Genomic DNA, 22,491 nt, shown 5'->3' with positions numbered 1-22,491 from the left:
AAATCTCCAGTCTTCCAGTACTTATCAGCTGCTGTATGTCCTGCCATAAGTTGTGGTGTATTCTCTCCAGTCTGACACAGTGCTCTCTGCTGCCACCTCTGTCCATGTCAGGATCTGTCCAGAGCAGAAGTTTTCTTTGGACAGTTTCTGACATGGACAGAGGTGGCAGCAGAGCGCACTGTCTCATAGACCACTTCCTGCAGGACATACAGCAGCTGATAAGTACTGGAAGACTGGAGATTTTTAAATAGAAGTGATTTACAAATCTATATAACTTTCTGAAGTTGATTTAAAAGAAAACAACTTTCAGTGAACAATCCCTTTAAGTAAATATTTCCCATTTGGTAAAGTCTGAATCAGTATAATACAGAACACGGAGTTTTATTCTGGTTCAGTCCATATTGGGGGAGGGGACGGGTCATGTGACGCGGTCAGGCCACGCCCAGCAGCTTCTTGACGCTTTGCTTGTAGGAGTCGATGGTCTCCTCGCTCTCGCCCTGGTTGCGCAGGGTCAGCATGGCCTGGCGGTATTCCTGGAGGAGCTCGTCGCTGGGGGCGGAGTTAGCGGGATACCTGGCCAGCGTGTCCAGGATGCTCTGCTGGGACTTGCTGCCCTCCCAGATGTATTCCTCCATGTCGCCCTCCTCCTTCTCACTCTCCCAGGATTCTGTTTTCTGTCAGGACAAAAACAATACAGATAAGGAGCTGAAATCTCCCAGAATCCTCTGCTGGTTCAGTCTCTGAAGAGAACCATATTGCCTCTTCTACTCTGCCCGCAGCACCAGGCACATGATAAAATCCCATAATCCCCTGCACTGACTGTAACCACTACATCCCCCACAATGCACTGCAGCAGGACCTGCACTACTGAGTATGAGAGCATCATGGGAGATGTAGAGTCTATTACCAGTACATAGAGAGGAGGGTATAGTAATAATGCATAGTGATGGCGCCACCTGCAGGTCACACACAGGTACTGCACCCCCCAGATCACATCAAAAGATATCAGACATTCTCTGTTATCAGCCACTGCAGGTGGTGTTCTCTGTTATCAGCCACTGTATATAGTGTTCTCTGTTATCAGCCACTGTATATAGGGTTCTCTGTTATCAGCCACTGTATATAGGGTTCTCTGTTATCAGCCACTGTATATAGGGTTCTCTGTTATCAGCCACTGTATATAGGGTTCTCTGTTATCAGCCACTGTATATAGTGTTCTCTGTTATCAGCCACTGTATATAGTGTTCTCTGTTATCAGCCACTGTATATAGGGTTCTCTGTTATCAGCCACTGTATATAGGGTTCTCTGTTATCAGCCACTGTATATAGTGTTCTCTGTTATCAGCCACTGTATATAGTGTTCTCTGTTATCAGCCACTGCAGGTAGTGTTCTCTGTTATCAGCCACTGTATATAGTGTTCTCTGTTATCAGCCACTGTATATAGTGTTCTGTTATCAGCCACTGTATATAGTGTTCTCTGTTATCAGCCACTGTATATAGTGTTCTCTGTTATCAGCCACTGTATATAGTGTTCTCTGTTATCAGCCACTGTATATAGTGTTCTGTTATCAGCCACTGTATATAGTGTTCTCTGTTATCAGCCACTGTATATAGTGTTCTCTGTTATCAGCCACTGTATATAGTGTTCTCTGTTATCAGTCACTGCAGGTAGTGTTCTCTGTTATCAGCCACTGTATATAGTGTTCTGTTATCAGCCACTGTATATAGTGTTCTCTGTTATCAGCCACTGTATATAGTGTTCTCTGTTATCAGCCACTGTATATAGTGTTCTCTGTTATCAGCCACTGTATATAGTGTTCTCTGTTATCAGCCACTGTATATAGTGTTCTCTGTTATCAGCCACTGCAGGTAGTGTTCTCTGTTATCAGCCACTGTATATAGTGTTCTCTGTTATCAGCCACTGTATATAGTGTTCTCTGTTATCAGCCACTGTATATAGTGTTCTCTGTTATCAGCCACTGCAGGTAGTGTTCTCTGTTATCAGCCACTGTATATAGTGTTCTCTGTTATCAGCCACTGTATATAGTGTTCTCTGTTATCAGCCACTGTATATAGTGTTCTCTGTTATCAGCCACTGCAGGTAGTGTTCTCTGTTATCAGCCACTGTATATAGTGTTCTCTGTTATCAGCCACTGTATATAGTGTTCTCTGTTATCAGCCACTGTATATAGGGTTCTCTGTTATCAGCCACTGTATATAGTGTTCTCTGTTATCAGCCACTGTATATAGTGTTCTCTGTTATCAGCCACTGTATATAGTGTTCTCTGTTATCAGCCACTGTATATAGTGTTCTCTGTTATCAGCCACTGTATATAGTGTTCTCTGTTATCAGCCACTGCAGGTAGTGTTCTCTGTTATCAGCCACTGTATATAGTGTTCTCTGTTATCAGCCACTGTATATAGTGTTCTCTGTTATCAGCCACTGTATATAGTGTTCTCTGTTATCAGCCACTGTATATAGTGTTCTCTGTTATCAGCCACTGTATATAGTGTTCTCTGTTATCAGCCACTGTATATAGTGTTCTCTGTTATCAGCCACTGTATATAGTGTTCTCTGTTATCAGCCACTGTATATAGTGTTCTCTGTTATCAGCCACTGTATATAGTGTTCTGTTATCAGCCACTGTATATAGTGTTCTCTGTTATCAGCCACTGTATATAGTGTTCTCTGTTATCAGCCACTGTATATAGTGTTCTCTGTTATCAGCCACTGTATATAGTGTTCTCTGTTATCAGCCACTGTATATAGTGTTCTGTTATCAGCCACTGTATATAGTGTTCTGTTATCAGCCACTGTATATAGTGTTCTCTGTTATCAGCCACTGTATATAGTGTTCTCTGTTATCAGCCACTGCAGGTAGTGTTATCAGACCATCCATGCTAGAAACGTGTAGAGTATTATAGAGCAATAGCTAGCACTCTCTGCCATGTAACATAGACTGCTCTGCTGCATCCTGATGTGGAACCACATTTCCCAGCATGCCTGCCGCTGCCCTTACCCCTGTGAGTTCCTGTAGGTTGCTGATCAGAATAGGGTGACAGGTGCTCACCTGCGGGAATCCCCCCCTGCGCCCTGCAACCCAACACAGGTTGTCGCCCCGGATCATGGAAAAATCACAAGTGTCATAGAGGCTCATAAAATATGCAGAGCAATCAAAGGCGATTCATCCGACGAGCAGCCGCTGAATTATTCACCAGCTACTGAAAGGTAATGAAAGCGCCAGGAGGTTTGTGTACAGGGAACGGCCTGAGATCAGGTGGCCGAGCGCAGGACGGGGGAGGACGTGGTAATGACAAGCTACAGACAGCTGCATGTATGGAGGCTGCAGTACCGGCACACAGCCTGGAGGGGGCACTGCTGCAACTGGGTGATTCCATTCTATACATCGATCTGCCATGTAAAACAACACGGACTGTCCAGAGACAATGGCGGCTGTCAGGGCCGGACACACACAGCAGAGACGGAAAAACAAGCAACTGAGCAGCTGGTTAAACATTAGTCTACAGGGTCTATACAGAGCAATGCGTTTCTATGGTAACAGACTACAACGTCTGAAAAGTTGTCTCATTTTACATTCTGAAGGGACTGAAGCAATAAAAAAAATGGATTGTAGATGTGGGCATAGCCTTAAAGGGGGTATCCCATTTGAAAGTTATCTCTATCCAGAGTTCATCAGCAACTTGACCTCCCAACATTATAAAGAAGCTACAATGTTGCAGATACAGCCTGCCAGCGACTTGTTCAGCCATCTCAGAAGGGAGGAGGGGAGACAGAGAGAAGAGCTCACACACAGATTTTTCTGTCTTCAGCAGAAAGCAGCAGCTGAGAACTGTGGGAAGGAGACTGAATAGATAATAACAAGTATGGAAGGAATTGTTGGCCTCATCATGAGCAGCAACATATCAAAAGTTATGTTTGAGCGAAATACCCCTTTAAGATCACAGGGGGCCGCAGTGGTCAGCTAGCTATCCCCTATGTACAGAATAACAGATGAGAATACCCCTTTAATTAAGTTAGGCAGGATTAGAAAAAAAACATGCGACCCCTGTGCTCAGGCTGTGCTCGGTATTGCAATTCAACTTCATTCACTTCAATGGAACGGAGCTTCAAAATCCCCCCCACACCCAAGACAAGAGTGGCGCCTTTTCTGGTTGAAAGCAGCGATGTTTTCTATCTATTATCCTTCAGAGCTGCGCTCTTTCACATTGTGCTATCAGGTATATCTGCGTATCACTCACCCAGGACTCGTGGTAGAGGACGGTCAGCAGGTACATGGCGTAGTCCTGATTCTGCTTCCTGAGCGGACACCTGGGATAAAGCACAGCAGAACAGGATCAGCCGCGCGGCCCGCGTTCGGGGAGCAGCAGTGATCAGCAGTTTTATCTTACCTGTCAGTGCGGATGGTGAGGATGTCGTCTGTGGCGTTGTAGCGCGGCCCGACGAGCTTTATCAGCTTCCTCCTGGCGTGAGTGTCCAGATTTAGGCTGGAAAGCTTCACCTGATGAGAAGGAGATGCAATATTACAGGGGGTCAGGAGCCTGGGAAAGCTGGGTTATCACTACACCTGGGGAACCCTGCCACACTCTGGCTGTTGCAAAACTACAACTCCCATCATGCCCAGACAGCCAAGGCTTTAGCTAGATGGGAACTGTAGCTGTACAGTGCTCCACCCACCTGTAAGGTTACCGCCCTGGCCTTTGGGTTGCGGAGAGACGTTCCGGCAAACATGTAATCCACGGACTGGAGCTGGATGGGGAAATGCTGGGTGCAGTAGTCCTCGCTGGGGAGCGCCGCCGGCCACGGGGTGCAGAATTCTGGGGGGAAAGAAAATTCACAATATTCTCTCATGATCCTCAACAAGGGCCAGAATACACCTAGGTCTATGGTAAAGCAGGTGAGGGGGGAGCGGAGTACTGCGCCAGGTGAGGGGGGAGCAGAGTACTGTGCCAGGTGAGGGGGGAGCGGAGTACTGCGATAGGTGACGTGAGGGGTGAGCGGAGTACTGCGCCAGGTGAGGGGGGAGTGGAGTACTGCGATAGGTGACGTGAGGGGTGAGCGGAGTACTGCGATAGGTGGGCGGAGGGGTGAGCGGAGTACTGTAATAGGTGACGGGAGGGGTGAGCGGAGTACTGCGCCAGGTGAGGGGGGAGTGGAGTACTGCGCCAGGTGAGGGGGGAGTGGAGTACTGCGCCAGGTGGGGGGGGGGGGGGGGGTGAGCGAAGTACTGCGCCAGGTGGGGGGAGGGGTGAGCGGAGTACTGCGCCAGGTGGGGGGAGGGGTGAGCGGAGTACTGCGCCAGGTGAGGAGGGAGTGGAGTACTGCGCCAGGTGAGGGGGGAGGGGTGAGCGGAGTACTGCGCCAGGTGGGGGGAGGGGTGAGCGGAGTACTGCGCCAGGTGAGGGGGGAGTGGAGTACTGCGCCAGGTGAGGGGGGAGTGGAGTACTGCGCCAGGTGGGGGGGGTTGAGCGGAGTACTGCGCCAGGTGGGGGGAGGGGTGAGCGGAGTACTGCGCCAGGTGGGGGGAGGGGTGAGCGGAGTACTGCGCCAGGTGGGGGGAGGGGTGAGCGGAGTACTGCGATAGGTGGGCGGAGGGATGAGCGGAGTACTGCAATAGGTGGGGGGTGAGCGGAGTACTGCGTCTGGTGAGGGGGGAGCGGAGTACTGCGTCTGGTGAGGGGGGAGCGGAGTACTGCGCCAGGTGAGGGGGGAGCGGAGTACTGCGCCAGGTGAGGGGGGAGCGGAGTACTGCGCCAGGTGAGGGGGGAGCGGAGTACTGCGCCAGGTGAGGGGGGAGCGGAGTACTGCGCCAGGTGAGGGGGGAGCGGAGTACTGCGCCAGGTGAGGGGGGAGCGGAGTACAGCGCCAGGTGAGGGGGGAGCGGAGTACTGCGCCAGGTGAGGGGGGAGCGGAGTACAGCGCCAGGTGAGGGGGGAGCGGAGTACTGCGCCAGGTGAAGGGGGAGCGGAGTACTGCGCCAGGTGAGGGGGGAGCGGAGTACGGCTCTGAGAGGGGGGGGCACATTCCTCCGCTCCGATACCCATCTGGAACATTAGTCTGGGGAGCCGAGATGATACAGCGGATCGGATCGTCTCAGGTTATTTATAGAGACAAGAATATAAAAGTTATAAAAAAAACTGCGCCCCCTGCTGGCCGTTCTATAGGAAACAATGGAAACTTTCCTCTACTCCAGTCACATCCAAAGCTGCAATGGATTCTAAGTGGTTGGATCTGACCCCTAGTGGATAAACATGCTCTGCTGCGATGCATTGTGGGAGTTGTAGTGTTCAGTACCTTTCAGGACGGCGCAGTGCTTCTTGATGGCGGTCGGCGTCAAGTGCAGGAAGTTTGGTATCTGAAGGGAACAAATGAAAGGGCATGCTGGGAGTTGTAGTTTCACAGTAGATCAGTGATCTCTCTAAAGCTGATGTAAAACTACAACTCCCAGCATGCCCTGACAGCCGACGTTGTAGTTTCCCACTGATGACATTTACCTTCAGCAGCTCCAGGTTCCCGATCTTATCTGGGGGTGCCGCTTTCTTCTTGGGGTAACCCATCCTCAGGGGGAGCGGCACCACTGACGGCTTGAAGGAGGCGGCGGAGGGATAGACGTTACTCCACTCCTGCTCCGGCAGCATCTTCTCTGTGCGGGGCGGCGGCACCTGGAAGAGGTAACCGAGCAACAAAACGTTACTGGGACACAATGGATCCTGAGGGAAGTCATGTGACCTTTAAAGATATTGGGGGGGGGGGGGGGGGGCAGGCCTATGGACCCCCTGTGATCTTCTAAGGGGTTCTCATGGTCCACGGACAAGGGCAGGATCCACATTATAGACACAACAACCTTCATACAACTTAAGCAATAAATAAATACGGTGGTGTAAAGTTGGAAGTAGGTGGATATGGCTATGATATAGGTGTGTGTAGGGGGGAGGGGGTGATATGTGGGGGTGACATGGAGGCTACAGGGGGGGGGGGATGGGGGGTCTCACCTCCTTCCTCTGGGGTCCTCTCTGTCCAGGGCGACGTCTTCGGGCCGCAGCTGCAAAGAGACAAGAGGCCTGTAATTTATAATGAACAATGCTGGGGGTTGTAGTTGTATAGGAGAGATGCTGGGGTTGTAGTTGTATAGGAGAGATACTGGGGGTTGTAGTTGTATAGGAGAGATGCTGGGAGTTGTAGTTGTATAGGAGATGCTGGGGGTTGTAGTTGTATAGGAGATGCTGTGGGTTGTAGTTGTATAGGGGAGATGCTGGGGGTTGTAGTTGTATAGGAGAAATACTGGGGGTTGTAGTTGTATAGGAGTGATGCTGGGGGTTGTAGTTGTATAGGAGAGATGCTGGGAGTTGTAGTTGTATAGGAGATGCTGGGGGTTGTAGTTGTATAGGAGAGATGCTGGGGGTTGTACTTGTATAGGAGTGATGCTGGGGGTTGTAGTTGTATAGGAGAGATGCTGGGAGTTGTAGTTGTATAGGAGATGCTGGGGGTTGTAGTTGTATAGGAGAGATGCTGGGGGTTGTAGTTCTATAGGAGAGATGCTGGAGTTGTAGTTGTATAGGAGAGATACTGGGGGTTGTAGTTGTATAGAAGAGATGCTGGGGGTTGTAGTTGTATAGGAGAGATATTAGGGGCTGTAGTTGTATAGGAGATGCTGGGGGATGTAGTTGTATAGGAGATGCTGGGGGATGTAGTTGTATAGGAGATGCTGGGGGATGTAGTTGTATAGGAGAGATACTGGGGGTTGTAGTTGTATAGGAGATGCTGGGGGTTGTAGTTGTATAGGAGAGATGCTGGGGGTTGTAGTTGTATAGGAGATGCTGGGGGATGTAGTTGTATAGGAGAGATACTGGGGGTTGTAGTTGTATAGGAGATGCTGGGGGTTGTAGTTGTATAGGAGAGATGCTGGGGGTTGTAGTTGTATAGGAGATGCTGGGGGATGTAGTTGTATAGAAGATGCTGGGGGTTGTAGTTGTATAGGAGAGATGCTGGGGGTTGTAGTTGTATAGGAGAGATGCTGGGGGTTGTAGTTGTATAGGAGATGCTGGGGGTTGTAGTTGTATAGGAGTAATACTACTGAGGGAAGTAGTTACGCTGTATATAATGTTGGGGGTTGTAGTTGTATAGGAGATGCTGGGGGTTGTAGTTACGCTGTATATAATGCTGGGGGATGTAGTTACGCTGTATATAATGCTGGGGGTTGTAGTTACGCTGTATATAATGCTGGGGGTTGTAGTTATACTGTATATAATGCTGGGGGTTGTATATAATGCTGGGGGTTGTAGTTATACTGTATATAATGCTGGGGGATGTAGTTATACTGTATATAATGCTGGGGGTTGTAGTTATACTGTATATAATGCTGGGGGTTGTAGTTATACTGTATATAATGCTGGGGGTTGTAGTTATACTGTATATAATGCTGGGGGTTGTAGTTACGCTGTATATAATGTTGGGGGTTGTAGTTACGCTGTATATAATGCTGGGGGTTGTAGTTATACTGTATATAATGCTGGGGGTTGTATATAATGCTGGGGGTTGTAGTTATACTGTATATAATGCTGGGGGATGTAGTTATACTGTATATAATGCTGGGGGTTGTAGTTATACTGTATATAATGCTGGGGGTTGTAGTTATACTGTATATAATGCTGGGGGTTGTAGTTATACTGTATATAATGCTGGGGGTTGTAGTTATACTGTATATAATGCTGGGGGTTGTAGTTATACTGTATATAATGCTGGGGGATGTAGTTACGCTGTATATAATGCTGGGGGTTGTAGTTACGCTGTATATAATGCTGGGGGTTGTAGTTATACTGTATATAATGCTGGGGGTTGTAGTTATACTGTATATAATGCTGGGGGTTGTAGTTATACTGTATATAATGCTGGGGGTTGTAGTTGTATAGGAGATGCTGGGGGTTGTAGTTATACTGTATATAATGTTGGGGGATGTAGTTACGCTGTATATAATGCTGGGGGTTGTAGTTATACTGTATATAATGCTGGGGGTTGTAGTTACGCTGTATATAATGCTGGGGGTTGTAGTTATACTGTATATAATGCTGGGGGTTGTAGTTACGCTGTATATAATGCTGGGGGTTGTAGTTACGCTGTATATAATGCTGGGGGTTGTAGTTACGCTGTATATAATGCTGGGGGTTGTAGTTATACTGTATATAATGCTGGGGGTTGTAGTTACGCTGTATATAATGCTGGGGGTTGTAGTTATACTGTATATAATGCTGGGGGTTGTAGTTATACTGTATATAATGCTGGGGGTTGTAGTTATACTGTATATAATGTTGGGGGATGTAGTTATACTGTATATAATGCTGGGGGTTGTAGTTATACTGTATATAATGCTGGGGGTTGTAGTTATACTGTATATAATGCTGGGGGTTGTAGTTATACTGTATATAATGCTGGGGGTTGTAGTTATACTGTATATAATGCTGGGGGTTGTAGTTATACTGTATATAATGCTGGGGGATGTAGTTATACTGTATATAATGCTGGGGGATGTAGTTATACTGTATATAATGCTGGGGGATGTAGTTATACTGTATATAATGCTGGGGGATGTAGTTATACTGTATATAATGCTGGGGGATGTAGTTATACTGTATATAATGCTGGGGGATGTAGTTATACTGTATATAATGCTGGGGGTTGTAGTGTCCGGTGATCGCCGTGCTGTCGGGATCGCTGGGCTCAGTAGTTCCTCGGTCAGGCCGCCGCCCATGTGACCTGTGACCCCGCCCCCCGTATATAAGGCCCCTCACCCGCTCCGGACACCGCCAGCCCCGCACTGTAACACTGCACCCTCCGCGGGGCCACAGCGGACACCCCGGGGCCCCTGAGGGTCACACACGCCCGGCTCAGCATGGACGCCGCCATCTTGGTTCCTTGGTGACGGCGCGCGGCGAGGGACAAACTGCCAGAAAAGGCGAAGTGGTGCGAGGATACAGGAAGAATGGTGACGTGACGTCACTGCAGGTGGGATACAGAGCAGAATACACATATGTGATACACCACATATGATGTTATGTACAATTACTACTGAAAACCACCACACTACCCCCAGAATAATGATTTATAAAGGGGAACTCCAGCCTCAACAGCTGTGACACAACCAGGGATATAGTAAAAGGAATAAAGAGAGAGAGAATGAGCGGTATTATCCATGAGGAAAGATATATACACTCAGCGGCCACTTTATTAGGTACACCATGCTAGTAACGGGTTGGACCCCTTTTGCCTTCAGAACTGCCCCAATTCTTGGTGGCATAGATACAACAAGGTGCTGGAAGCTTCCTCAGAGATTTTGGTCCATAGTGACATGATGGCATCACACAGTTGCCGCAGATTTGTCGGCTGCACATCCATGATGCCAATCTCCCGTTCCACCACATCCCAAAGATGCTCTATTGGATTGAGATCTGGTGACTGTGGAGGCCATTGGAGTACAGTGACCTCATTGTCATGTTCAAGAAACCAGTCTGAGATGATTCTAGCTTTATGACATGGCGCATTATCCTGCTGAAAGTCGCCATCAGATGTTGGGTCCATTGTGGTCATAAAGGGATGGACATGGTCAGCAACAATACTCAGGGAGGCTGTGGCGTTGTAACCATGCTCAATTGGTACCAAGGGGCCCAAAGAGTGCCAAGAAAATATTCCCCACACCATGACACCACCACCACCAGCCTGAACCGTTGATACAAGGCAGGATGGATCCATGCTTTCATGTTGTTGTCGCCAAATTCTGACCCTACCATCCGAATGTCGCAGCAGAAATCGAGACTCATCAGACCAGGCAACGTTTTTCCAATCTTCTACTGTCCAATTTCGATGAGCTTGTGCAAATTGTAGCCTCAGTTTCCTGTTCTTAGCTGAGCGGAGTGGCCCCCGGGGTGGTCTTCTGCTGCTGTAGCCCATACTGTGTACTGTGCGGTCAGAGATGCTCTTCTGCCTACCTTGGCTGTAACGGTTGGCTATTTGAGTCACTGTTGCCTTTCTATCAGCTGGAACCAGTCTGCCCATTCTCCTCTGACCTCTGGCATCAACAAGGCATTTCCGCCCACAGAACGGCCGCTCACTGGATGTTTTTTCTTTTTCGGACCATTCTCTGTAAACCCTAGAGAGGGTTGTGCGTGAAAATCCCAGTAGATCAGCAGTTTCTGAAATACTCAGACCAGCCCTTCTGGCACCAACAACCATGCCACGTTCAAAGGCCTCAAATCACCTTTCTTCCCCATACTGATGCTCGGTTTGAACTGCAGGAGATTGTCTTGACCATGTCTACATGCCTAAATGCACTGAGTTGCCGCCATGTGATTGGCTGATTAGAAATTAAGTGGTAACGTGCAGTTGGACAGGTGTACCTAATAAAGTGTCCGGTGAGTGTATATATAGTATATAGAGGAATGAGCAGGATATATATGTATAGTGTATAGAGGAATGAGCAGGATATATATGTATAATGTATAGAGGAATGAGCAGGATATATATATATATATATATATATATATATATATATATATATATAGTATATAGAGGAATGAGCAGGATATATATATATGGGCCATTCCATCCAAACCGGACCATTTTCGTAACACCTGTAACACCTAGTTAAACTTTTTTTTAACAGCTAATTAAAAAACTGCAATTTAACCACAAAAGTTATAAATATACAATAAGACTCTTATATATATAAGATATATATATATATATATATATATATATATATAACACAAGGGCTGACAGAGACTGCAGGGAGCAGGAAGGAATGAGCAGGCAGATGTGGGCACATACATGCAGCACTCTCTGTCCGGGGAGAGAGGGGTTAAGGCCCTATTCCACAGAACTTTTTCGAACGATTATCGTTCATAAAATCGTCCAAACGACTGCACGTTAACGATATTCGTTCAGTGGAATAGCTGTAAACGAGCGAACGACAACAGTGAAATCGTCGTTGAGTCTTTCACTATCTTTTTTCAACATGTTGAAAAAAAATCGTTGGTCTTTGAACAATAATTCGCTAATCTTTTCGTTGAATAAAAAATCTTTAAGTCGTTCTTGAAATGTCTACCTACATTTCCCCACGTTTTAAACGACCATGTAACGATGTAACGACCGCAAAAAAATCGTTACACTACAGATATCGTTCACGTTCCCACACGTATTATGTGTTATCGTTTGCTTAAAAAAAATCGTTAAATGCTCGTTACCGAGCGGTCGTTTGAGCGAGTCTATGAACGATAATCGTTTCGTGAAATAGGGCTATTACAGCTATGGAGAGATTACCCCCACAGTCCTGTCCCCTGATGTAAGCCCCAGCCTGATGTGGATCTGCTATGATTTGGAAGGTGAGGGAGACTTCCTGGGTCAGAGTACAGTGCTGTAGACCCCGCTATGCAGGCCACGCCCCTCCCCCACTCCCCCTCCCACCCAGTACAGGGAGCTCTTACACCAAAGCAATGCTCTTACACCAAGTCACTATTTTGAAAAACTGTGAGCTCTTAAACCAAGTTACCACTGTATATATATGTAGTGTATAGAGGAATGAGCAGGATATATATATATATATATATATATATATATATATATATATATGCAAAGATATTCCGCAGCACACCAGCATAGGTGGAAAAAGGTGAAATATTTATTACAAAGGATGTAAAAAATACAGAGATGCGACGTTTCGACCCTCTCACAGGGTCATTATCAATCATGTGAGAGGGTTGAAACGTCGCATCTCTGTATTTTTTACATCCTTTGTAATAAATATTTCACCTTTTTCCACCTATGCTGGTGTGCTGCGGAATATCTGTGCTTATTATTGGGGATCCCCAAGCCGGGGGACTGACTTCATACAGCATCCGCTTCACGAAGTTTTGGACGTGCGGCTTTCTCCTGTATATATATATATATATATATATATATATAAATATACTGTATATATATTATATAAAGGAATGAGCAGTATATATATATATATATATATATATATATATAGTGTGTATAGAGAAATGAGCAGTATATATATATGTATATATATATATAGTGTATAGAGGAATGAGCAGGATATATATATATATATATATATGTTGTACTATCGCTATTGGGGGGATTGAATTTTGCCATGAAGCCCCCGATTACGTAACGTTACAGATCACTGATCACCCCCATAAATAAATCCTTTGTTCTGTTAGATATTCTGAGAATTTTCCAGAAAGGTCACAGCCGACGCTCGTGTCTGTATCTGAGGAAATCTGAGCGGAGATTGTCAGCGATATCTCATCACGTCTCCCATCCCAGACGTCCCCCCGGACCCCCCAGTCCTCATACACAGGGACTGCACCTCCCTCTCCTGCCTGGTGGTGGCGCTGTGGAGACCAGTCATCATAACTAAAACAGGTGAGCGCCATCTACAGGCGGCAGAAAGATTGTTCAAGAATATTCTTCACACTGATTGTATCACACATGACTGGCTTAGATACCACAGATCATCAACACATGACTGGCCCAGACACATCAACTCAATGTACAGTACCATATATGAGAGGCTTACACATCATAGGCTTAGACGCACAGGCCCTGCAGACAGTATCACACATGAGAGGCTTAGATACACAGGCTCTGCAGACAGTATCACATATGAGAGGCTTAGATACACAGGGGGAGATTTATAAAACATGCTGTAAAGTGACACTGGCCCAGTTGCCCCTAGCAACCAATCAGATTCCATCTTTTATTTTCCAAAGAGTCTGTGAGGAATGAAAGGTGGAATCTGATTGGTTGCCGGCGGCGACTGAGCCAGTTCTACTGTACATCATGTCTGATATATCTCCCTTACAGTCTCTGCAGACAGTATCACATGAGAGGCTTAGATACCAGGTCTCTGCAGACAGTATCACATGAGAGGCTTAGATACAAGGTCTCTGCAGACAGTATCACATGAGAGGCTTAGATACAAGGTCTCTGCAGACAGTATCACATGAGAGGCTTAGATACAAGGTCTCTGCAGACAGTATCACATGAGAGGCTTAGATACACAGTCTCTGCAGACAGTATCACATGAGAGGCTTAGATCCCAGGTCTCTGCAGACAGTATCACATGACAGGCTTAGATACCAGGTCTCTGCAGACAGTATCACATGAGAGGCTTAGATACAAGGTCTCTGCAGACAGTATCACATGAGAGGCTTAGATACAAGGTCTCTGCAGACAGTATCACATGAGAGGCTTAGATACAAGGTCTCTGCAGACAGTATCACATGAGAGGCTTAGATACAAGGTCTCTGCAGACAGTATCACATGAGAGGCTTAGATACAAGGTCTCTGCAGACAGTATCACATGAGAGGCTTAGATACAAGGTCTCTGCAGACAGTATCACATGAGAGGCTTAGATACAAGGTCTCTGCAGACAGTATCACATGAGAGGCTTAGATACAAGGTCTCTGCAGACAGTATCACATGAGAGGCTTACATACAAGGTCTCTGCAGACAGTATCACATGAGAGGCTTAGATACAAGGTCTCTGCAGACAGTATCACATGAGAGGCTTAGATACAAGGTCTCTGCAGACAGTATCACATGAGAGGCTTAGATACAAGGTCTCTGCAGACAGTATCACATGAGAGGCTTAGATACCAGGTCTCTGCAGACAGTATCACATGAAAGGCTTAGATACCAGGTCTCTGCAGACAGTATCACATGAGAGGCTTAGATACACAGTCTCTGCAGACAGTATCACATGAGAGGCTTAGATACAAGGTCTCTGCAGACAGTATCACATGAGAGGCTTAGATACAAGGTCTCTGCAGACAGTATCACATGAGAGGCTTAGATACACAGTCTCTGCAGACAGTATCACATGAGAGGCTTAGATACCAGGTCTCTGCAGACAGTATCACATGACAGGCTTAGATACCAGGTCTCTGCAGACAGTATCACATGAGAGGCTTAGATACAAGGTCTCTGCAGACAGTATCACATGAGAGGCTTAGATACAAGGTCTCTGCAGACAGTATCACATGAGAGGCTTAGATACAAGGTCTCTGCAGACAGTATCACATGAGAGGCTTAGATACAAGGTCTCTGCAGACAGTATCACATGAGAGGCTTAGATACAAGGTCTCTGCAGACAGTATCACATGAGAGGCTTAGATACAAGGTCTCTGCAGACAGTATCACATGAGAGGCTTAGATACAAGGTCTCTGCAGACAGTATCACATGAGAGGCTTAGATACAAGGTCTCTGCAGACAGTATCACATGAGAGGCTTACATACAAGGTCTCTGCAGACAGTATCACATGAGAGGCTTAGATACAAGGTCTCTGCAGACAGTATCACATGAGAGGCTTAGATACAAGGTCTCTGCAGACAGTATCACATGAGAGGCTTAGATACAAGGTCTCTGCAGACAGTATCACATGAGAGGCTTAGATACACAGTCTCTGCAGACAGTATCACATGAGAGGCTTAGATACCAGGTCTCTGCAGACAGTATCACATGAGAGGCTTAGATACACAGTCTCTGCAGACAGTATCACATGAGAGGCTTAGATACAAGGTCTCTGCAGACAGTATCACATGAGAGGCTTAGATACAAGGTCTCTGCAGACAGTATCACATGAGAGGCTTAGATACAAGGTCTCTGCAGACAGTATCACATGAGAGGCTTAGATACCAGGTCTCTGCAGACAGTATCACATGACAGGCTTAGATACCAGGTCTCTGCAGACAGTATCACATGAGAGGCTTAGATACAAGGTCTCTGCAGACAGTATCACATGAGAGGCTTAGATACAAGGTCTCTGCAGACAGTATCACATGAGAGGCTTAGATACAAGGTCTCTGCAGACAGTATCACATGAGAGGCTTAGATACAAGGTCTCTGCAGACAGTATCACATGAGAGGCTTAGATACAAGGTCTCTGCAGACAGTATCACATGAGAGGCTTAGATACAAGGTCTCTGCAGACAGTATCACATGAGAGGCTTAGATACAAGGTCTCTGCAGACAGTATCACATGAGAGGCTTAGATACAAGGTCTCTGCAGACAGTATCACATGAGAGGCTTAGATACAAGGTCTCTGCAGACAGTATCACATGAGAGGCTTAGATACAAGGTCTCTGCAGACAGTATCACATGAGAGGCTTAGATACAAGGTCTCTGCAGACAGTATCACATGAGAGGCTTAGATACATGGTCTGTGCAGACAGTATCACATGAGAGGCTTAGATACAAGATCTCTGCAGACAGTATCACATGAGAGGCTTAGATACCAGGTCTCTGCAGACAGTATCACATGAGAGGCTTAGATACAAGGTCTCTGCAGACAGTATCACATGAGAGGCTTAGATACAAGGTCTCTGCAGACAGTATTACATGAGAGGCTTAGATACAAGGTCTCTGCAGACAGTATCACATGAGAGGCTTAGATACAGTGACTCATCAGATCACACATGATAAGCTTGGATACACAGCTGGCACACATGATTGGATCGCCTATTGTTGGTTTAGATTCATCAGCTCTTCCAGACAGTATCATGGGCTTATGGTACTTTTACACGGAACGATAATTCGCCCGATCGCACGATTAACGATTGTGAATGAACGATGTTTTTTTTTATAACGATCAGCGTTTAGATACAACGATACATCGTACAGAAAAATCGTAATGCGATCGCTTAGGCCTATCTCACACATAGGTGAAATCATTGAAAAACTGTTTACACGGAACGATCTGCGAATTTTTTGCGAACGACCAACGATAATTTGAGAACATGTTGAAAGATCAAAATGAACGATTTCTCGCTCGTCGTTTGATCGTTCGCTGCGTTTACACGTACGATTATCGTTCGAATTTGATCGTTATCGTGCAAATTCGAACGATAAATCGTTCCGTGTAAAAGGACCATAAGATACAGCCCTTCACATGATAGGTTTATATAAATGAGCTCAACAGACTGTACCACACATGACAAGCTTACGTACATCAGCCCATCAGACAGTATCACACATGACTGGCTTAGATACATCAGCCAGTATGGGGCAGGTGGTTTTCATGTTACAGCTGTGGGTGTACATAGACTTGATCCACCATGTTTTACACTTTACCCTGGCACAAGGACGGCACATTCACAGCACTGGGTGCCCCCTCCCCCTTGCACCTGGGTAATACATTCACAACACTGGGTGCCCCCTCCTCCTGGCACCTGGGTAGCACATTCACAACACTGGGTGCCCCCTCTTCCTGGCACCAGGATGGCACATTCACAGCACTGGGTGCCCCCTCCTCCTGGCACCTGGGTAGCACATTCACAGCACTGGGTGCCCCCTCCCCCTGGCACCTGCGTAGTACATTCACAGCACTGGGTGCCCCCTCCCACTGGGTAGCACGTTCGCAGCACTGAGTGCCCCCTCCGCCCTGGCACCAGGGTAGAACATTGACAGCACAGGGTGCCCTCTCCCCCTGGGTAGCACATTTGCAGCACTGAGTGCCCCCTGGCATCGGGGCAGCACATTGACAGCACAGGGTGCCCTCTCCCCCAGGTAGCACATTGACGGCACTGGGTTCCCCCTCCCCCCGGCACAAGGGCAGCACATTCACAGCACTGGGTTCCCCCTCTCCCCGGCACAAGGGCAGCACATTCACAGCACTGGGTGCCCCCTCCCCCCGGCACCTGGGTAGCACATTCACAGCACTGGGTGTCCCCTCCTCCTGGCACCAGGCTAGCACATTCACAGCACTGGGTGCCCCCTCCGCCCGGCACCTGGGTAGCACTTTCACAGCACTGGGTGCCCCCTCCTCCTGGCACCAGGCTAGCACATTTGCAGCACTGGGTACCCCCTCCCTCCTGGCACCTGGGTAGCACATTCACAGCACTGGGTGCCCCCTCCTCCTGGCACCAGGCTAGCACATTTGCAGCACTGGGTACCCACTCCCTCCTGGCACCTGGGTAGCACATTGACAGCACAGGGTGCCCTCTCCCCCAGGTAGCACATTGACGGCACTGGGTTCCCCCTCCTCCCAGCACCTGGGTAGCACATTCACAGCACTGGGTGCCCCCTCCCCCTGGGGAGCATGTTTGCAACACTGAGTGCCCCCTCCCCCCTGGCACCGGGGAAGCATATTGACAGCACAGGGTGCCCCCTCCCCCGGGTAGCACATTGACGGCACGGGGGTGCCCTCTCCCCCCTGGCACCAGGATGGCACATTCACAGCACTGGGTGCCGCCTCCCCCCTGGCACCAGGGTAGCACATTCACAACACTGGGTGCCCCCTACCTCTTGGCACCAGTATGGCACATTCGCAGCACTGGGTGCCCTTTCCCCCTGGCACCTGGGTAGTACATTCACAGCACTGAGTGCCCCCTCTTCCTGGCACCAGGATGGCACATTCACAGCACTGGGTGCCCCCTCCCACCTGGCACCAGGGTGGCACATTCACAGCACTGGGTGCCCCCTCCCCCCTGGCACCAGGGTGGCACATTCACAGCACTGGGTGCCCCCTCCCCCCTGGCACCAGGGTGGCACATTCACAGCACTGGGTGCCCCCTCTTCCTGGCACCAGGATGGCACATTCACAGCACTGGGTGCCCCCTCCTCCCGGCACCTGGGTAGCACATTCACAGCACTGGGTGCCCCCTCCCCCTGGCACCTGCGTAGTACATTCACAACACTGGGTGCCCCCTCTTCCTGGCACCAGGATGGCACATTCACAGCACTGGGTGCCCCCTCCCACTGGGTAGCACGTTCGCAGCACTGAGTGCCCCCTCCGCCCTGGCACCAGGGTAGCACATTGACAGCACAGGGTGCCCTCTCCCCCTGGGTAGCACATTTGCAGCACTGAGTGCCCCCTGGCATCGGGGTAGCACATTGACAGCACAGGGTGCCCTCTCCCCCAGGTAGCACATTGACGGCACTGGGTTCCCCCTCCCCCCGACACACGGGCAGCACATTCACAGCACTGGGTTCCCCCTCCCCCCGGCACAAGGGCAGCACATTCACAGCACTGGGTGTCCCCTCCTCCTGGCACCAGGCTAGCACATTCACAGCACTGGGTGTCCCCTCCTCCCGGCACCTGGGTAGCACTTTCACAGCACTGGGTGCCCCCTCCTCCTGGCACCAGGCTAGCACATTTGCAGCACTGGGTACCCCCTCCCTCCTGGCACCTGGGTAGCACATTCACAGCACTGGGTGCCCCCTCCTCCTGGCACCAGGCTAGCACATTTGCAGCACTGGGTACCCACTCCCTCCTGGCACCTGGGTAGCACATTGACAGCACAGGGTGCCCTCTCCCCCAGGTAGCACATTGACGGCACTGGGTTCCCCCTCCTCCCAGCACCTGGGTAGCACATTCACAGCACTGGGTGCCCCCTCCCCCTGGGGAGCATGTTTGCAGCACTGAGTGCCCCCTCCCCCCTGGCACCGGGGAAGCATATTGACAGCACAGGGTGCCCCCTCCCCCGGGTAGCACATTGACGGCACTGGGTGCCCTCTCCCCCCTGGCACCAGGATGGCACATTCACAGCACTGGGTGCTGCCTCCCCCCTGGCACCAGGGTAGCACATTCACAACACTGGGTGCCCCATACCTCTTGGCACCAGTATGGCACATTCGCAGCACTGGGTGCCCTTTCCCCCTGGCACCTGGGTAGTACATTCACAGCACTGAGTGCCCCCTCATCCTGGCACCAGGGTGGCACATTCACAGCACTGGGTGCCCCCTCCCACCTGGCACCAGGGTGGCACATTCACAGCACTGGGTGCCCCCTCCCCCCTGGCACCAGGGTGGCACATTCACAGCACTGGGTGCCCCCTCCCCCCTGGCACCAGGGTGGCACATTCACAGCACTGGGTGCCTCCTCCCCCCTGGCACCTGGGTAGTACATTCACAGCACTGAGTGCCCCCTCTTCCTGGCATCAGGATGGCACATTCGCAGCACTTGTTGCCCTCTCCCCCTGGCACCTGGGTAGCACATTGGCGGTGCCCGGTGCCCCCATGGCTGCCCCCCTGCGCCCACACATAACACAATGACAGGACACTTAGAGTAATTGGGTGAGCGTCAGGTGACAGCAGAATTCCATCTAATCTCCATGGCCCCGGGGAGAGACACCCGATCCGCCCGCTCACACCGGCCCTCGCCTTTCATCGGCACAATGACACCAGCCACCGTCCCCAGGGCCCGCCACTAATAATACCCGGCCCGGGGGTCAGGTTCCCCGGGGGGCTCTCTGTACACACACACCGTCTCATGGTTACACGGTATACGGGGAGGATCCGCCACTCAGCTCTGCTACATCCCGCGACACTCACACTTATTGATTAGGGGTTGTAGTTTTCATATCGACCACTAGATGTCAGCATCATAGACCTGAAGGGCTGTCGTGAGACCTGGCAGTGCTGGGGATGGAGTCAGCCAGTCAGAGCTCTGAGCTGCAATACCGCCCACAGCCTGAGGACCAGGGGGCGCTGTCCCTACAACTCCCATCATGTGGAGGGAACCAGCACCATAAGCAATGAGGAACCCCACCAGATACACATCCTCTAGTCACAGCCAAAGCTGCGGTCACAGCTCTCCCTCTCCCTTGTGGGTAGCTTCCTCTGTGCCAGCCTAGTATATAGATGCACGCAGCTTTGAATGTGATTGGAGAATCAGACATGACACAGCTCCAGATGGGCACTATATGATGGGCACCAGACTCCAGCTGTTACCCTGATGCCAGCCCTGCTCTGTGTTGGTGTATGATGGGCACCAGCTCCGCTCTGTATGATGGGCACCAGCCCCGCTCTTTACTGGTGTATGATGTATGACGGGCACCAGCCCTGCCCTGTACGCTGTATGATGGGTACCAGGCCCGCCCTGTACACTGTGTGATGGGCACCATCTCCGCTCTGTACGCTGTATGATGGGCACCATCTCCGCTCTGTATCGCTGTATGATGGGCACCAGCCCTGCCCTGTACACTGTATGATGGGCACCATCTCTGCTCTGTATGCTGTATGATGGGCACCATCTCCGCTCTCTGTTATGGGCACCAGCCCTGCCCTGTACACTGTATGATGGGCACCAGCCCTGCCCTGTACCCTTTATGATGGGCACCAGCCCTGCCCTGTACACTGTATGATGGGCACCAGCCCTGCCCTGTACCCTTTATGATGGGCACCAGCCCTGCCCTGTACCCTGTATGATGGGCACCAGCCCTGCCCTGTACCCTGTATGATGGGCACCAGCCCTGCCCTGTACCCTGTATGATGGGCACCAGCCCTGCCCTGTACCCTGTATGATGGGCACCAGCCCTGCCCTGTACCCTGTATGATGGGCACCAGCCCTGCTCTGCACACTGTATGATGGGCACCAGCCCTGCCCTGTACCCTGTATGATGGGCACCAGCCCTGCCCTGTACCCTGTATGATGAGCACCAGCCCTGCTCTGCACACTGTATGACGGGCACCAGCCCTGCCCTGTACCCTGTATGATGGGCACCAGCCCTGCCCTGTACCCTGTATGATGGGCACCAGCCCTGCCCTGTACCCTGTATGATGGGCACCAGCCCTGCCCTGTACCCTGTATGATGGGCACCAGCCCTGCCCTGTACCCTGTATGATGGGCACCAGCCCTGCTCTGCACACTGTATGATGGGCACCAGCCCTGCCCTGTACCCTGTATGATGGGCACCATCTCCGCTCTCTATGATGGGCACCAGCCCTGCTCTGCACACTGTATGACGGGCACCAGCCCTGCTCTGCACACTGTATGACGGGCACCATCTCCGCTCTGTGCCACCCCGGGTCAGGTTATGATCCCACAGATAAGTCCTGGTGTTTGCAGATGTTGCGCAGATCTTCACCTCCCCCTAATCTCCCTGTGACCCTTCCATAATCTCCCAGGCTGTGGAGGGGGCTGCCATGTCTGATCTCTGCCCACACCAGCCTGGCACCCTGGCAGTGCCCCCCATAGCAGGTAGTCACGCTGACCCCTGGCGTCTTCCATTACAAGCTCACATGATCCCTGCAGGAAGAGATGTCGCCTTAGATTGGGACTCGCTGCAATCTGATGCCCAGCGGGCACTGCCACTCTGCAGAGGTGCAATGCTCTGCACACAACCCTTAGGGGCAGAGGGATTTTGCAAGAAAATGACTGAATTTCAATTGCAGGGTGGATGCACTTTGTAATGCTCCATCAGCCATCTGTCACCCCTGGTATTGCTGGGACTTGTGGTTCACTGATGCCTGAGGTGGCGCAGGTCGCCTGATCCCGCCTTACAGTGAGATACAATGGGCGCACAGGTACTGGCAGGACGACTATTGCCAGTGTGTGCAGGATGGACGGGGAGTGACTGTCACTGAGCGAGGGGAGGGGACACAGGCTGCAGCCAGGAGCGGGAGGCAGGTGCTGCCAAACTCCGGGACGACGCAGGGTCCTCATCTACAGGGGCTGATCTACAGGGG

At 50.0% G+C, this 22,491-nt stretch overlaps 2 protein-coding genes across 6 annotated transcripts in view; one reads left to right on the top strand and one right to left on the bottom strand.

Moving 5' to 3' along the window:
- Nucleotides 1-365: 365 nt before the first annotated feature.
- Nucleotides 366-13,619, bottom strand: MRPS35 (mitochondrial ribosomal protein S35). Of its 2 annotated transcripts, none has more exons than XM_069965563.1 (8): nt 13,597-13,619; nt 7,013-7,062; nt 6,515-6,682; nt 6,315-6,375; nt 4,698-4,837; nt 4,412-4,521; nt 4,262-4,331; nt 366-674 (listed from the first exon to the last, which is right to left on the bottom strand). In XM_069965563.1, exons 1-8 carry the CDS (start codon nt 13,601-13,603, stop codon nt 432-434), a joined length of 849 nt encoding a protein of 282 aa, XP_069821664.1. In that variant the 5' UTR covers nt 13,604-13,619; the 3' UTR covers nt 366-431. The 2 variants fall into 2 exon arrangements, with proteins under 2 accessions (XP_069821664.1, XP_069821654.1); XM_069965553.1 differs by lacking the exon at nt 13,597-13,619 and adding an exon at nt 9,806-9,960.
- The window catches only part of LOC138788037 (potassium voltage-gated channel subfamily KQT member 1-like), a 53,098-nt gene continuing 40,557 nt past the window's right edge, over nt 9,951-22,491 (top strand). For all 4 annotated transcript variants that reach the window (XM_069965528.1, XM_069965509.1, XM_069965494.1 and 1 more), the window contains exons 1-2: nt 9,951-10,019; nt 13,238-13,442. The gene's annotated coding sequence lies outside the window, so the exon portion shown is untranslated. The remainder of the gene's footprint in view (nt 10,020-13,237; nt 13,443-22,491) is intronic.

Source organism: Dendropsophus ebraccatus, chromosome 1 (assembly GCF_027789765.1).
Source record: "Dendropsophus ebraccatus isolate aDenEbr1 chromosome 1, aDenEbr1.pat, whole genome shotgun sequence".
In the NCBI taxonomy this organism is placed as follows: domain Eukaryota; kingdom Metazoa; phylum Chordata; class Amphibia; order Anura; family Hylidae; genus Dendropsophus; species Dendropsophus ebraccatus.
Note: the sequence above shows the minus strand (reverse complement) of the source record. Positions and strands in the feature narration are given on the sequence as shown.

Bases quoted from the DNA above. Each gene is read 5' to 3' on its own strand.
- MRPS35 (XM_069965553.1), bottom strand. From the start codon at position 9,920: ATGGCGGCGTCCATGCTGAGCCGGGCGTGTGTGACCCTCAGGGGCCCC. The intron at 4,838-6,314 runs GTACTGAACACT...CTTTCCCCCCAG, and splicing joins GCACTGCGCCGTCCTGAAAG to AATTCTGCACCCCGTGGCCG. The intron at 675-4,261 runs GTGAGTGATACG...TTGTCCTGACAG, and splicing joins TCCTCTACCACGAGTCCTGG to AAAACAGAATCCTGGGAGAG.